Below are 14,588 nucleotides of genomic sequence, written 5' to 3'. Positions count from 1 at the left end.
CAGCTTTCTTTACAGTCCAACTCTCACATCCATACATGACCACTGGAAAAACCATAGCTTTGCCTAGACAGACCTTTGTTGGTAAAGTAATATCTCTGCTTTTGAATATGCTGTCTAGGTTGGTCATAGCTTTTCTTCCAAGGAGCAAGCACCTTTTAATTTCATGGCTGTAGTCACCATCTGCAGTGATTCTGGAGCCCTAAAAAATAAAGTCTGTCACTGTTTCCGTTGTTTGCCCATCTATTTGCCATGAAGTGATGGGACTGGATGCCATGAAATTCGTTTTCTGAATGTTGAGTTTTAAACCAACTTTTTCACTCTCCTCTTTCATTTTCATCAAGACTTTTTAGTTCTTCACTTCTGCCATAAGGGTGGTATCATCTGCATATTTGAGGTTATTGATATTTCTCCCAGCAATCTTGATTCCATCTTGTGCTTCATCCAGCCAGGCATTTCACATGAAGTACTCTGTATGTAAGTTAAATAAGCAGGGTGACAATACACAACCTTGACTGTAGTCCTTTCCCGATTTGGAACCAGTCTGTTGTTCCATGTGCAGTTCTAACTGTTGCTTCCTGACCTGTATACAGATTTCTCAAGAGGCAGGTCAGGTGGTTTGGTATTCCCAATTCTTGAAGAATTTTCCACAGTTTGTTGGGATCCATATAGTCAAAGGCTTTGGTGTGGTCAATAAAGCAGAAATAGATGTTTTTCTGGAACTCTTGCTTTTTCTATCATTCAACAGATGTTGGCAATTTGATCTCTGGTTCTTCTGCCTTTTCTAAATCCAGCTCAAACATCTGGAAGTTCACGGTTCACGTACTGTCAAAGCCTGGCTTGCAGGATTTTGAGCATTACTTTGCTAGTGTGTGAGATGAGTGCAATTGTGCAGTAGTTTGAGCATTCTTTGGCATTGCCTTTCTTTGGGATTGGCATGAAAACTGACCAGTCCTGTGGCCACTGCTGAGTTTCCCAAATTTTCTGGCATATTGAGTGCAGCACTTTCACAGCTTCATCTTTTAGGATTTGAAATAGCTCAACTGGAATTCCATCACCTCCACTAGTTTTGTTCATAGTTATGCTTCCTAAGGCCTACTTGACTTCGCATTCCAGGATGTCTGGCTCTAGGTGAGTGATCACACCATCGTGGTTATTTGGGTCACGAAGATCTATTTTGTATGGTTCTTCTATGTATTCTTGTCACCTCTTCTTAATATCTTCAGCTTCTGTTAGGTCCATAACTTTCAGTCCTTTATTGTGCCCATCTTTGCATGAAATGTTCCCTTGGTTTCTTTAATTTTCTTGAAGGGATTTTGGCCTGTAATTTTTTTTGTGGTGTCCTTCTCTGGTTTTGTGTCAGGGTGATGTCAACCTTTTAAAAGGAGTTTTAAAGAAGAAGAAGTTTCCCTTCTCTTCTGTTTTTTTGGAAGAATTTTAGGAGTTGGTATTCATTCTTCAGATGTTTGGTAGAATTCACCAGAGCAGCTGTCTGTCCTAGACTTCTGTTTGTTGGTAGGTTTTTGGTTACTGATTCAGTCTCCTGACTTGACTGTCCAGATTTTCTACTTTTTTATGACTCAGTCTTAATAGGTTGTATGTTTCTAGGACTTTATCCATTTCTAGTTTGTCAAATTTATTGGTACATTAATTGTTCATAGTGGGGCTTCCCAGGTGGCCGGCTCAGTGGTAGGTAATCTGCCTGACAATGTACAAGACGTGGGTTTGATCCCTAGATTTGGAAGATCCCCTGGAGAAGGAAATGGCAACCCACTTCAGTATTCTTGCCTGGGAAATCCCATGGCCAGTAGAGCCTGGTGGGTTACAGTTCATGGGGTTTCAAAAGAACTGGACACGACTTAGGGACTCCACCATGGTTGTTCATAGTAATCTCTTATGACCCTTTGTGTGGTACCAGTTGTAACGTCTCCTTTCACTTACGATTTTGAGTCCTCTTTCAGTGAGTCTTGCTGAAGATTTGTCAATTTTATCTTTTGAATAAATCAGCTCTTCAGTAGCTCAGTTGTGTCCAACTCTTTGTCACCCCATGAACTGCAGCATGCCAGGCCTCCCTGACCATCACCAACTCCCAGAGTCCACCCAAACCCATGTCCATTGAGTTGGTGATGCCATCCAACCATCTCATCCTCTGTTGTCCCCTTCTCCTCCTGCCTTCAATCTTTCCCAGTATCAAGGATTTTGCAAATGAGTCAGCTTTTCACATCAGGTGGCCAAAGTATTGGAGTTTCAGCTTCAACATCAGTCCTTCCAATGAACACCCATGACTGATGTACTTTAGGATGGACTGTCTGGGTCTCCTTACAGTCCAAGGGACTCTCAAGAGTCTTCTGCAACACCACAGTTCAAAAGCATCAATTCTTCGGCGCTCAGCTTTCTTCACAGTCCAACTCTCACATCCATACATGACTACTGGAACCAGCTCTTAGTTTCATTGAATTTCTGTTTTCTTTACTGCATTTATTTCTGCTGTTATTTTCTTCCTTCTACTGACTCTGAGGTTTCTTTTTCTAGCTTCTTGAGATGTAGAATTACTTGCATGGAATTTTTATTTCTTCAGGTATTTCTTTATTAGTATGAACATTCCTCTTAGAACTGCTTTTGCTGCATCCCATCAATGCATGCATCGATGGTATGTTTTATTTCCATTTTCACTTGTCTCAAGATATTTTTGATTTCTCCTTTGACTCATTGGTTGTTCAGTAGCATACTATTTAATCTCCCCATTTTTGAATTTTCCAGTTTTCTTCTTCTAATTGATTTCTAATTTCATACTCTTAGGGTCACAAAAGATACTTTATTGATTTCAGGCTTCTTAGATTTATCAAATTTGTTTTGTCACGTGACCTATGAACCATCTTGGAGACTGTTCTGTGTGCCCTAGAGTAGAATGTGTGTTCTGTTCCTTTGGGATGAAATGTTCTTTGTATATCTAAATCCATCTAATGTGTCATTTAAGGCCAACATTTTCTTACTACTTTCTGTCTGGATGATCTATCCATTGATGTAAATGGGATATTAAAGTCCCCTGCTATTAATGTATTGCTCTATTTCTCTCTTTAGGGCCTGTTAATATTTGTTTTAGGGACTTCCATGTAGCTCAGACAGTAAGGAATCTGCCTGGAATGCTGGAGACCTGAGTTTGATCCCTGGGTCGGGAAGATCCCCTGGAGAAGGAAATGGCAACCCACTCCAGTATTCTTGACTGGAGAATCCCATCGACAGAGGAGCTTGGCGGGCTACAGTCAGACACGACTGACTACCAGTGTTTGCTTTAATTTAGCTGCTCCTATGTTTGGTGCATGTGAAGTCGTTCAGTCATGTCTGACTCTTTGTGACCCCATGGACTCTAGCCTACCAGGCTCCTCCCTCCATGGGATTCTCCAGGCAAGAATACTGGAGTGGGTTGCCGTTTCCTTCTCCAGGGGATCTTCCCGACCCAGGGATCAAACTCAGGTCTCCAGCATTCCAGGCAGACGCTTTAACCTCTGAGCCACCAGGGAAGCCATAAAGTATGTATAAATGTTATAAATGTTGGATTTATGTATCATTATGTCATGCCTTCTTTTATTACTCTTTGTTTTAAAGTTTTTCTTGACTAATTTAAGTATAGCTTCCCTAGATTTCTTTTGGTTTTCATTTGCATGGAACATCTTTTTCTGTTCCTTCACTTTCGATCTATGTATGTCCTTATATGAGAAGCCTCTTGTGGTGTCATACAGATGAGTCTTTTTTTTTTTTAATCCATTCAGCAACTCTGTCTTTTGGATGGAGTATTCAGATTCGTCAACAATTTGGGGAACTGCCTACAGCCTTACCACTCTGAATGCATCCATCTCATCTGAGCTCAGATGCTAAGCAGGGTCGGGCCTAGTTAGTACCTGAATGGAAGACCACCTGGGAATACTTGGTGCTGTAGACTTAAAAGGGTTGAGCCCTTGGGAGGACTCTGTGGCGGTGGCTTGGAGGCAAGAGCTGACAGGCATCATAATCTAAAAACTTTTATAGCAACTTAACAGAGTAGTCTTATTTCTAATACATTTCTCATGCATTTATTTGACTTCATTTTTATTGTCTTCAAAAAAGTATCAGGGTGTGCTGGATTGGGAAGGGAAAACATGGTCCTTGACCACAAATAGAGAGCCACTGACCTAGAACACATCTAAGAAATGAAGTTCACTTGAACACACACAGTCTGATTGCAGCCCAACTACTCGCTGGGGTTGGGGGAAAGGGAGAAGAGACAGGCAATATGGTTGTGTACATTTGCTACCCAATTTACTCCTAGGTTTTACTGGGCCTGCGTGATACCAGCGACTCCATCGTGGCCATTACTCTTCACAGCCTAGCAGTGTTGGTCTCGCTACTTGGACCAGAGGTGGTTGTGGGAGGAGAGAGAACCAAGATCTTCAAACGCACTGCCCCAAGCTTTACTAAAACTGTGGACCTTTCCCCAGAAGGTAAGAGTGATTAAAAGGTCCAGTGTTACTGTCTTATTAGATTTTAAACATTATACAAGTAACACAGATAGATTATATTCAAATGATACAGAGAATTAAAAGGAACAAGTTCATTTCCCTTTTTCACCTCCTTCTGGGGCATCTAAGGTAACCAATAAAATTGGTTTAATGGAAATTCTTTCATCCTTTTTGTAAGCCCACAAAGATGCAAATGTATTTTAACACACGCACAGGATTTTTTTAAAAAATACTATGCAGTTCCACAACTTGATTTTTTTCATGTAACAGCTTATCAGGGACCTGTCTCCAGGTCAATACATAACTACCTAATAATGTTTTATTGATAGCTGCCTAATATTTCATTGACTATAATTCATTCAGTGACCTCCCTCCCTGTTGATGGCTGTTGCACTCCTTTCTAAATTTCTTACTGAGTCAAAGAATATACAGAATATTTACATCTTAATAGTGTCAGTTTCCAAAAAAGCTGTAGCAGCTCTTAGTGACACCTTAGTGTTTTAAGTTCTTTTGATTTTGATGGCCTGTTAGGTGACAAGCTGTTGATTTTTACGTACTTAAATCAAGAGAAAAAAATCCTTAATTCTGATGTTCCCATTGAAATTACCTGGGAAGCAGCAGTAATTTCTGGTCTTTATAGGCTATAAAAAAATAATTTTGTATTGATAGTGCCATTGCTTTTTTGCTCCTTTGTATAACCCTGAAGGATGATGGCCATGTTATGAAGCTCTGAATCTCTGATTCGGTTCTCAGTGATAGTGAGTAGACAGCATGGAAAGAGTTATTAGCAAAAAAGAACTGCCAGACTTCTTTAATTTTGCTGCCAAGAGAATTTTTAAAGTAACACTGACTTCCTCAAATTTTGAGGAGTCAGTGCTGCCTTGGTGCTACGGAGTCAATGTTAGTGCGACTCTGAGAAGCTTCAAGAGGGTGATGTAGAAACTGTCGCCGCCTCTTCAGCCATGAAACATCACACCAAACTAAGTGAGGTCTATTGTTACCAGTTTTTCTTTTAGCAGAGCACACAAAGAGCCGATGAAGGGTTTAGATTTCATACTAGACGAATTTCTGGCCAGAGGAGAGGATATGCATAGTTTTGCGATAAGGTTTAGGGGTCAGTCTCTAGGGACAGCTTTACATGTTGAATTAACAAAAGTCCCCACTCCCAACAACTTTATTTATTGGATGGGGTTTTCTGGTTCTAGATATTTTACACACTCTCCATTTGGATCACTCTGTAATCTGAATAGGAAACAGAAAAAGCATCAACAGTGGATTAAGTTCCCACTGACTTGCCATGTTAGACTCTTCATCCAGGATGGCTGAGATCCTGGTGGCAGCTTGTATTCCAGATTTATGGTAAAGAAAGGCCCTCGTCCTATTGGGCAGAGGGGCTGCTGGGAGAGGGGCGTGTGTAAAGGAGGTATTCTTAGATTTTTTTTCCTTCTGTTCTTATAGTTTACCTGCATGATCACACTTAAGAATGAAGGCTGATACTAAGGTTTATGAAAAATGTACCTGAGGGAAATAAGTCTGCATGAACAAGAGTTAGGGAAGACAATGTAGAGAAGGGGACAATTTGTTAGAAAAATTAGTAGGGTTTCAGCATGGAGGATGGTGGTAGAAATATGCAAATGAGGGTAGTGGGCTTGCAAAGATCAGACTGGGGTGAGGAGGGGAGGTGCGGCCTGTGATGACTCAGCCCAGGCCACCCCCTCATTTTCCTAAGGCAGACGAAGTAGTCAAAAATTTTGCTAGGATCCTTTTGACCAGTACTCATTCTTAAAAGTATGAACTTTCTTTTTCCGGTTGGGAGTTGAATGTCCATAACATAAAATATACTGTCTTCAACATTTTAAAGTGTACAGTTTTGTGACATTAAGTACATTCATATCCATGTGCTTGTACTCTTTATTCTTAAAAGGAAAGTAGAATCAAGTAGTTTTAAGTCACCACTGAGATGTTTCTGAAGGCTGTTAACTTTTATAACTAGGTATCCTAAAGGTTTTCTCTATTCCAAATGCTTACCTAATGCTTGAATCCTTTGTTTACCACCATGTGGACACTTCCGTAGTAGGTATGATTCTCCAAATATTTGGAGATGTCCTCTCCCAGCAGGTTATTTTTTATCTGTATTAAATATACCCCTCCTCTTAACTGTTGCTCACCTAACATGTGATGGGAAAAGAAGCAATTTACTACTCTTTCATTTTTTGGAGTTTTTATTTATCTTCAGATTCTCCTGTGCATGTCACCTGCAGCCGGCACAGTCAGAGCTTGCCAATCATGAAGAACCCTTCCCCTGGCATATTCCCTAAATGTTTTTCTGGCAACATGCCCATCAATAGCAAGAAGCACATACCGCGAGATTACTACAGTACTTTTCTACAGACAGGTAGATTTATTAAATTTATACAGCTGTTCCACTGCTTGGTGAATGTTTTGCTGAGTAACTAAAATCCTGAAACTAAAGGGCACTTTGGGACTATTGAGATTTAATTCTTTTTTTACAGTTATGTAGTCAGCTTGGGTGCATCTTTTTTCCCTGGACTACAGGGTAAATACTTTTCTTCGTAACTGGTGGAGACACTGCTTGCATTCTTTTTTGGACCAGATACTTCACTTTGGGGATTTCCCCAAATTATATCAAAGTATGATAATTCTGGAAGATGTTATCAGGTATACCATGAAAGAGGAGTTCAGAGGAGTTCTGTGGTTAAATAAGTTTGTGGGATTAAGCACACAGTCAGACCATACTAAAAAGGACTTCATGACTTGACTATGCTAATGAAAATATATTTAAAATGAGGATATGTTAAAGTGAGGCAGCCTACTTGAGCTTACAACACTTCCTCAAGGTGTATACATAATTAATGTCTTGAGGGCATCAGTGCCTGGCTAGAACATTTTTTGTATTTGTTATATAGTATGTTTGAGTATTTAGTAAAGGATTAGGTGCTCCAGTTAATTGTTGCTTGGTATGTGCCCATCAAATCACATTTGTTTAACTTGTGTCTTTGTTGGTTTATGTTCTGCTGGGCTATATCACAGTTCAGTGCACATGGGTTATTTCCAAGGAATTGGGTCTATACATTTCTTCAGTGTTAACTTTCTCCTAAATATATTGCATGTCTTAACCAACATTTCTTAACCAACATTTTATGAGAATAACTCTTGTACATATATATCCCCCCACAGATGATCAATTTTCTCAGCCTATCAAATTTCCCATCAATGGCATCTCTGAAGTAAAAATTACCTCAGGAGACAGTGAAAATTTCCCATCAAGTTCTAAAAAGTCTGAGGAGTGGCCTGACTGGAGTGAGCCTGAGGAGCCTGAGAACAAAACTGTCAACATAAAGGTTTGTCCTGCAGATCCCCACGCAGTGGCCCAGTCCCCGCTCACTAACCTGAATGCAGAGGAGGAGCCTTGGGATGACTTTGAGCCTGGCAGCTTAGATACTGAAGTAAACCTGGAAGGTGGAATGATGGCCACAAGACCTGTTACCTCAGGGGAGCAAAAGGCCACTCCTGCTTTGCCTTCGAAATCGAGCCTACCCCAAAAGACCAGTCTTGCACAAAGCAGGGATGACCCAGGCCAAACCAAGCCACCAAAAGTGTTGTCACAAGAAAGGCGCCTTAAAGTTCCATCAGAACTGGGTTTAGGAGAGGAGTTTACCATTCAGGTAAAAAAGAAGCCAGTGAAAGACCCAGAGTTGGACTGGTTTGCTGATATGATCCCAGAAATTAAACCTTCAGCTGCTATTCTTATTTTGCCTGAACTGAGGACAGAAACAGTGGTTCCCAACAAGGATAATGTCTCATCAGTGATGCACTTTTCCTCAAAATTTGCTGCAGCAGAAATTACTGAGGTGAGGATCATTAAATTGTCTTACTAGTTTACATTATTTCCCTCTCACAGGCAGCAGTTATATTGTCCCATTTATAAAGAAAAAAAAATACACTCTTTCCCAGTGAGAGAAGACTGATGTCCACAACTGGTTTATTAACGTGATCAGAAAATGAACAAAATCAATTCCTGTCAATGGCATCTTTTTTTCAGGAAAATGTATTAATAGAAGTGCTTGGGCTAAGTGTTAAATAGTCCTTGTGAAAGTTTTTTTTTAATGCTGTGATTTTGTAATAGCGGAACCAAAGTGACCCTACTTTTCACGTTTCTGTTATAGTAAATTATGTATGAAGAAATGTATTCTGGCATCGAAAGACGTGTTGGGCCCATTTTAAATTCCCAACCTTTCAAATCTGAATGTGACTTGTTTCAGCAGGTTGCCCCTGTTTGCTCTCTTTCGTTGCAGGGAGAGTCTGCAGGCTGGGGGGAAGATGGTGATCTGAACTGGGACGATAACAGCTGGTGACAGTGGCTGCAAGTCACTTTTCAGGAAAAAGGATTTCTTTAAAACAAAGAAAAAATATCAAACTAATACCTCAGGAGCAGGCACTGCAGATGAGAAAGCCCCAGCATCCTGTTTTTCTCATGTCAGGAGCTCTTTATCCAGTCTGCCAATGGAAGTGAGAGACCTGGCTTGCTGGCGGAGAGCCCTGGGCAGTGCAGAGGTTCACAGCCCTTCTCAGAGGAAGAGCCTGTGCGTCTGACGGAGGCCAGTTTCTGTGAAGAGCAAGTGGCTGTGGAAAGGTGGAACTTACTGCTTTCTTCCAGAGCAATTCTGGAAGTAAAGAAAATAAATACAAAAATTCAAGCTGATTAGCTTAATTCTGTGCCATTTCTTTGTCAGAAGAGTAAACTCTATTATGGAATACAACTTACTGAAAAACTTTTAGCTATAAAGTATATAAATGATTTTAAATTGCTAAGGTTTCCTTAGGCAGCTTATTTATTTGTTTACAGAGGTACTATCTGAGTGAGTGGCCCTGTGGAGACCTGGGCAGTTACCGACTGTTCCACTTGTTACCTTGTACCAAAGTCCTTAATGAGAAATATCCCTCACAATCCTGCTCTTTAAATGTCCATAAATAAAGACTTATTTTCACTAGATTCAAATTCAGAAAAGTTTTACGTGTTAGACCATGTACAGATATGTCAATATTTTCATTTACAAAATGTACTATAGGGTAACAAAAAAATCATATTCAACTCATTTACCTAGTTGACAAAATGGTCTAGTCCACTAAGTACCTGACGTTTTAGCTTATCAATCCTTTCCTGAAGTGTCTCCATTTCCATCAGGAGCCAGTCTGGAGGAGGAGACTTCTGGAGTAGTAACTCGATCGCCTCCAAGGCTGCTATTGCTGCTTGCAGTGTTGACCTGTACTCATCTTCTGAGGGGAGCTCGTGACGGGCTCTTTTCACACAAGGCTGACAAATGAGAAAAACATGTAATGCCATGATCCCCATTCCAAATAGAACTTTCCTTTTGGACTAAAGCTTACAAGGACAAATTCTAAAATTATAAAGTTTTATACGGAAATTTTATTCTAGTCTTTGGCTCACAGGGGCAGGAGACCCCTACCCCCACCTTCATCTGGAGAGAGACATGAAGGCAGTGTTGATTTGCGACAGGGATTCAGGGTGCTACCACAACTGATGCTCAGGGTCCGAGGAAATGAAGAGGTGCTGCCTTGTCCAGTGACTCCAGGTGAGTGTTCTTTAGCCATATAATCTGTCCTTACAAAAAAGCCCCAAGTATGAATTTTTTTAAATGCCCTTTTCTTTTTAATGCTAAGTTTATAATGATGCTTTCACTGCACCAGAAGGAGGACAAAGGGTTAGAGCCATACAGTTTTTAAAATCATTGTCTTCCTAAAGATGGTCGTAATATATAAATTCTTTAGGGCTTATTTACACTATTGTAATATTTAACTTTGTAGATTTAAGGTATAAAAGTTACCATGTCTTCAGTTCACTTCAGTTGCTCAGTCGTGTCTGACTCTTTGCGACCCCATGAATCGCATCACGCCAGGCCTCCCTGTCTATCACCAACTCCCAGAGTTCACTAAAGCTCACGTCTATCGAGTCAGTGATGCCATCCAGCCATCTCAACCTCTGTTGTCCCCTTCTCCTCCTGCCCCCAACCCTACCCAGCATCAGAGTCTTTTCCAATGAGTCAACTCTTTGCACGAGGTGGCCAAAGTACTGGAGTTTCAGCTTTAGCATCAGTCCTTCCAAAGAACACCCAGGACTGAGCTCCTTTAGAATGGACTGGTTGGATCTCCTTACAGTCCAAGGGACTCTCAAGAGTCTTCTCCAACACCACAGTTCAAAACCATCAATTCTTCGGTACTCAGCTTTCTTCACAGTCCAACTCTCACATCCATACATGACCACTGGAAAAAACCACAGCCTGGACTAGACAGACCTTTGCTGGCAAAGTAATGTCTCTGATTTTTAATATGCTATCTAGGTTAGTCATAACTTTCCTTCCAAGGAGTAAGCGTCTTTTAATTTCATGGCTGCAGTCACCATCTGCAATCATTTTGGAACCCTCAAAATTAAAGTCTGACACTGTTTCCACTGTTTCCCCATCTATTTCCCATGAAGTGATATGTCTTGAAAACCAATTATTAGGTTTTTAAGAGTTGTAACACATTTACCATTATGGATTGCCATTCCAAATATACTATTAGTGCTCAAACAATTTTGAATATCCTTAGAAATGTCAGATTTCTGCCTTTTGATGTAATTTCTGCCATAGATGTAATTTCTGGACTGTGATGAATGAGGCCAAGGAGCAAACTAAACATTTAAGAAGGTATGTGAATCAGTTTTCTTCGGTGGTTCAAAAACTACTGCATTTGTAGCATCATTGGTACAAAGACATAACTTTTCCAAAGGTTACTGCAAATAATTTAAAGTTATATTAAAAGTATATTCAGTATGATGTTTAAAACTATTTTTGGAGTCCAACCTCTGTTCTGTGTTGTTAGCCTTCCAGAAAGAAGAAATGTGATTTTTAAGAGAGCAGCTACCATAAAACAATTTCACATGTCTATTCTGTATGAGGCAAAGAACCACACTAGTTCCTGTTTTACTTTTGTAAGTAATAAAGCAAATTTTTTATTAAAGCTTGATCCACAGTGAAGAGCAGTCCATACCTGTAAAGATGGCATCTTTGTTCCTTCTTGAATAACTTTAGCAAAAGGCTCCCAGAAAGTACCTTTTTCCTGTTTGATACGTTCCACTCTTGCAGCTGTAGTTTCATCTACAAACCCTGTCTGCCAGAGATATGAAGAACCAAGTAAATACCAGCATTAGCACTCTCAACTTGTTATCAAAATGGTGTGATACTCAGTGAAAAGACCTGTGTGTATTAAATGCCGAATGTTTAACTACAAGGCTCAGCTTGTGAACTAGGCAAATTCTGGAAGTAAGTTGGACTCATCTGTAAAAATTATCCTCAGTGTGATTTGGATAAAAACATTTTAGAGTGTACGTCTTCCCTACAGGAAAAAAAAAAGATCATCTGCTAGCCTTTACTGAATAGGGTGAGAAATTTTTAAAAGAACCATGTACACACACTTACTTACATCCAGCTTATATGTAATATATGCATATATACAAAAAAGAGACATAGTCCACTTCAATGAGATATTCTTAAAATTAAGTACTTAACCCTAATTCACTTTATCCTAGTATTCTAAATTTGTGGTTTAACTGTTCTATTAGTGTTTCAGTTAAGCTTTAACTTACATCCTACCATTGTCCCCAAGTAAGTTTCAAAGCCCACACAGAATGTGGGAGCCACTATTTGGAAAAGCCCTGATTGGATTATGGTGGTGAATATGACCCTCTTGGGCCCACAGTTCCACGTGTGAGTCTAATGATGGTGAGTTACTGGTTAGGGATCCGCATTCTTTTTCTCTGGGCCTGGATGATCAAAGCTGCGGTATCCCAGACTACAGCCAGAGTGACCCAAGTGTTTCACTTCTGACCTGCAGTGAGGTCCCAACTGTTTAATAAGCTAACAGGATATTCAACCTGGCAATAATTTTTCAAAAAGTAACATAACAAAATATGTTCTGCTACTTGGATGCTATACAAATAAAATACCTTCTCCAAAAAGGATACAACTTTTTCCTTTGTTTCTTCAGAACTGAGACATTGTGGAACTATCTCTTCATGAGTTGTTCCCTATTAAAAGATTGATAAAACTTATTTCAGTACATTTTAATAACCTGCAAAAAGAAGTACACAAGTTTTAAGAGCTACTTTAATTAAAAATGCAACTTTAAAAGAAAAATCGCTCAAAACATAATAAGCTCATAGTTACTTGAGGGTGCACAAATATAAAGTTGTGAGCTGTAACGATTTCTGCCCAATCATCCCAACATTTTTGGGTCCCATTATGATGAAGGGCAGGACTGTACAATGGCGGCTAAGAGTAAAAGCAGCCCAGGGCAGGGTCGCCTTCTCTACAGAGCTGAGCTAACAGGTCTGTGTTCATCAACTTAGCTGCTATGAAAGGTGGAGATTAAATATATTATCATTCAACCCCAAATAGCATCTGAATTAGGACACCTAGTCTGAATGCTTGTTCTGATCATTACTACTGAGGACCTTAGGAAAATCACTTCCCCTCTCTGGCCTTCATTTTTAGATCCTATAAAATAGAAGGCTAGTAATATCTCCTCCAGAAATTTTATGGCTAAGATACAAAAAGCAGCTCTATACATGTTTTTGGAATATTTTGCAATATCAGAAAATGTTTTAGACATCATTGTGACAGATTGGCCTTCTAATTAATTACCTCAGCAAACTGAGTAAATGCCTCCAAGGAATGTTGTTCTAGTAGCCAGTTCCTGTCAGCTAGCAGTGAAGCAAAAACAGAAGACAGGCTGGGCAGAATTCTGTCCTACAAAGAAAACCAAACCTTATTAGAGGAGAACCTCAGCAGAGTACATTCGTTATCAGTTTTCCATAATTCTGTCCCAGGGAACACAATAAAACGTGTTAAATTGTGTCCCTCCTTTGCTCTAGCCCCACTGCCTTTGTGTTAGCTCTCCTATCAAATGTGCTTCCAGCTGGGGGGTGTTCGCTTCCCATTTCCCCTGTTCTGGAGATGCCTCCTCAGGTACCTGCCTGGTTTGCTCCCTCAGCATCAGGTGTTGCCCACATCACTACGGTGAGGACTCCAGTGACCAAGTCTGATTTCAGACTCTACTCCCACGTACACATTCTTTCTTCCCCTTCTCTTGCTTTATTTCTCTCCATAGCACTCACCACCAATTTAGTCCTTTTCCTATATCCCCACTTTAGTAGTCTGTTGCTTCTCAACAGGCTGAGGGTATTTATTAGTTTGATTTCCTCAATACTGAACCCCCAGTATTAAAATAGGGATTAAAATAGCACCTGACATATAGCAAGAACTTTTTCTTGAATGAATAAGTGAATCAATATCACATGGGTTAAATGCCTCTCATGCTGATGAATTCCCCCGAATTTCTTTAGATCTTAACTTCACTCTGGGAATATGTAAGGTAATTTCTGCTTTTATTAAACATTTGTTCCGTAGGTTCTGGGCCCATCAGGGTCCATGGCTATGGCACTGATGAAGCAGAATTTCAGAATATATTTACATTCACTTTATGCTAAAAAGATAGCTCAGATGCAAGTATCTTTGAATACTTCTATCCAGAGAGTTGAAAAGAAGCTGTCAAGTCTACACTTACCTCAAGAAACACAACTTTACATGATGAAAACCAAGAGTATGGGATTGTCTCCCTTTGAACAAGAGAGCCCTTTACAAACTAACCAGTTCAAGTTTTGGTTTCAAGGTTTTAATTATTTAACATGTACTGAGAAAACATTCATCATATTTTTGCCCCACTTACATAAAAAGTTCTCAGCACTGAAATCTTCATGGTATGATCTAGAAGTAGGGGGAAAATGTCAAGTGTCTAGAATTGTCTTAACCACAGTAATAAGGAAGGAAAAACTCAATTTAGGAGGAAGACTTCTTTTTGCTGTTAAGTGTGTCTTAAGATTCAGTAGAAGTGTATCACCAGGCCTTTACAGTTTTATAAATAAATAGTTATTTGTCAACTATATATACTTCGCAAAATTTTCAAAAATATCTTCTAAAAAAGCAAATAGGCTCCCTTTAGTGGATATAGAAACCA

At 39.8% G+C, this 14,588-nt stretch overlaps 2 protein-coding genes and 1 pseudogene across 4 annotated transcripts in view; 2 read left to right on the top strand and 1 right to left on the bottom strand.

Annotated features, from left to right (window-relative positions):
• Positions 1-9,507, top strand: part of SCYL3 (SCY1 like pseudokinase 3) — a 43,510-nt gene extending 34,003 nt beyond the window's left edge. For all 3 annotated transcript variants that reach the window (XM_069545610.1, XM_069545612.1, XM_069545611.1), the window contains 4 exons: positions 4,304-4,475; positions 6,730-6,888; positions 7,692-8,365; positions 8,810-9,507. In XM_069545610.1, the coding sequence (XP_069401711.1) occupies positions 4,304-4,475; positions 6,730-6,888; positions 7,692-8,365; positions 8,810-8,869 (1,065 nt within the window). In that variant the 3' untranslated portion in view covers positions 8,870-9,507. The remainder of the gene's footprint in view (positions 1-4,303; positions 4,476-6,729; positions 6,889-7,691; positions 8,366-8,809) is intronic.
• LOC138416692 (5S ribosomal RNA) lies at positions 3,820-3,937 on the top strand (annotated as a pseudogene).
• Positions 8,480-14,588, bottom strand: part of FIRRM (FIGNL1 interacting regulator of recombination and mitosis) — a 50,722-nt gene continuing 44,613 nt past the window's right edge. The window contains exons 21-25 of the mRNA XM_069545609.1: positions 13,217-13,321; positions 12,520-12,600; positions 11,565-11,684; positions 9,649-9,828; positions 8,480-9,178 (exon numbers count right to left, since the gene is read on the bottom strand). Coding sequence (XP_069401710.1) covers positions 9,155-9,178; positions 9,649-9,828; positions 11,565-11,684; positions 12,520-12,600; positions 13,217-13,321 — 510 coding nt within the window. The 3' untranslated portion in view covers positions 8,480-9,154. The remainder of the gene's footprint in view (positions 9,179-9,648; positions 9,829-11,564; positions 11,685-12,519; positions 12,601-13,216; positions 13,322-14,588) is intronic.

Source organism: Ovis canadensis, chromosome 12, assembly GCF_042477335.2.
Source record: "Ovis canadensis isolate MfBH-ARS-UI-01 breed Bighorn chromosome 12, ARS-UI_OviCan_v2, whole genome shotgun sequence".
Classification (NCBI taxonomy): Eukaryota; Metazoa; Chordata; class Mammalia; order Artiodactyla; family Bovidae; genus Ovis; species Ovis canadensis.
Note: the sequence above shows the minus strand (reverse complement) of the source record. Positions and strands in the feature narration are given on the sequence as shown.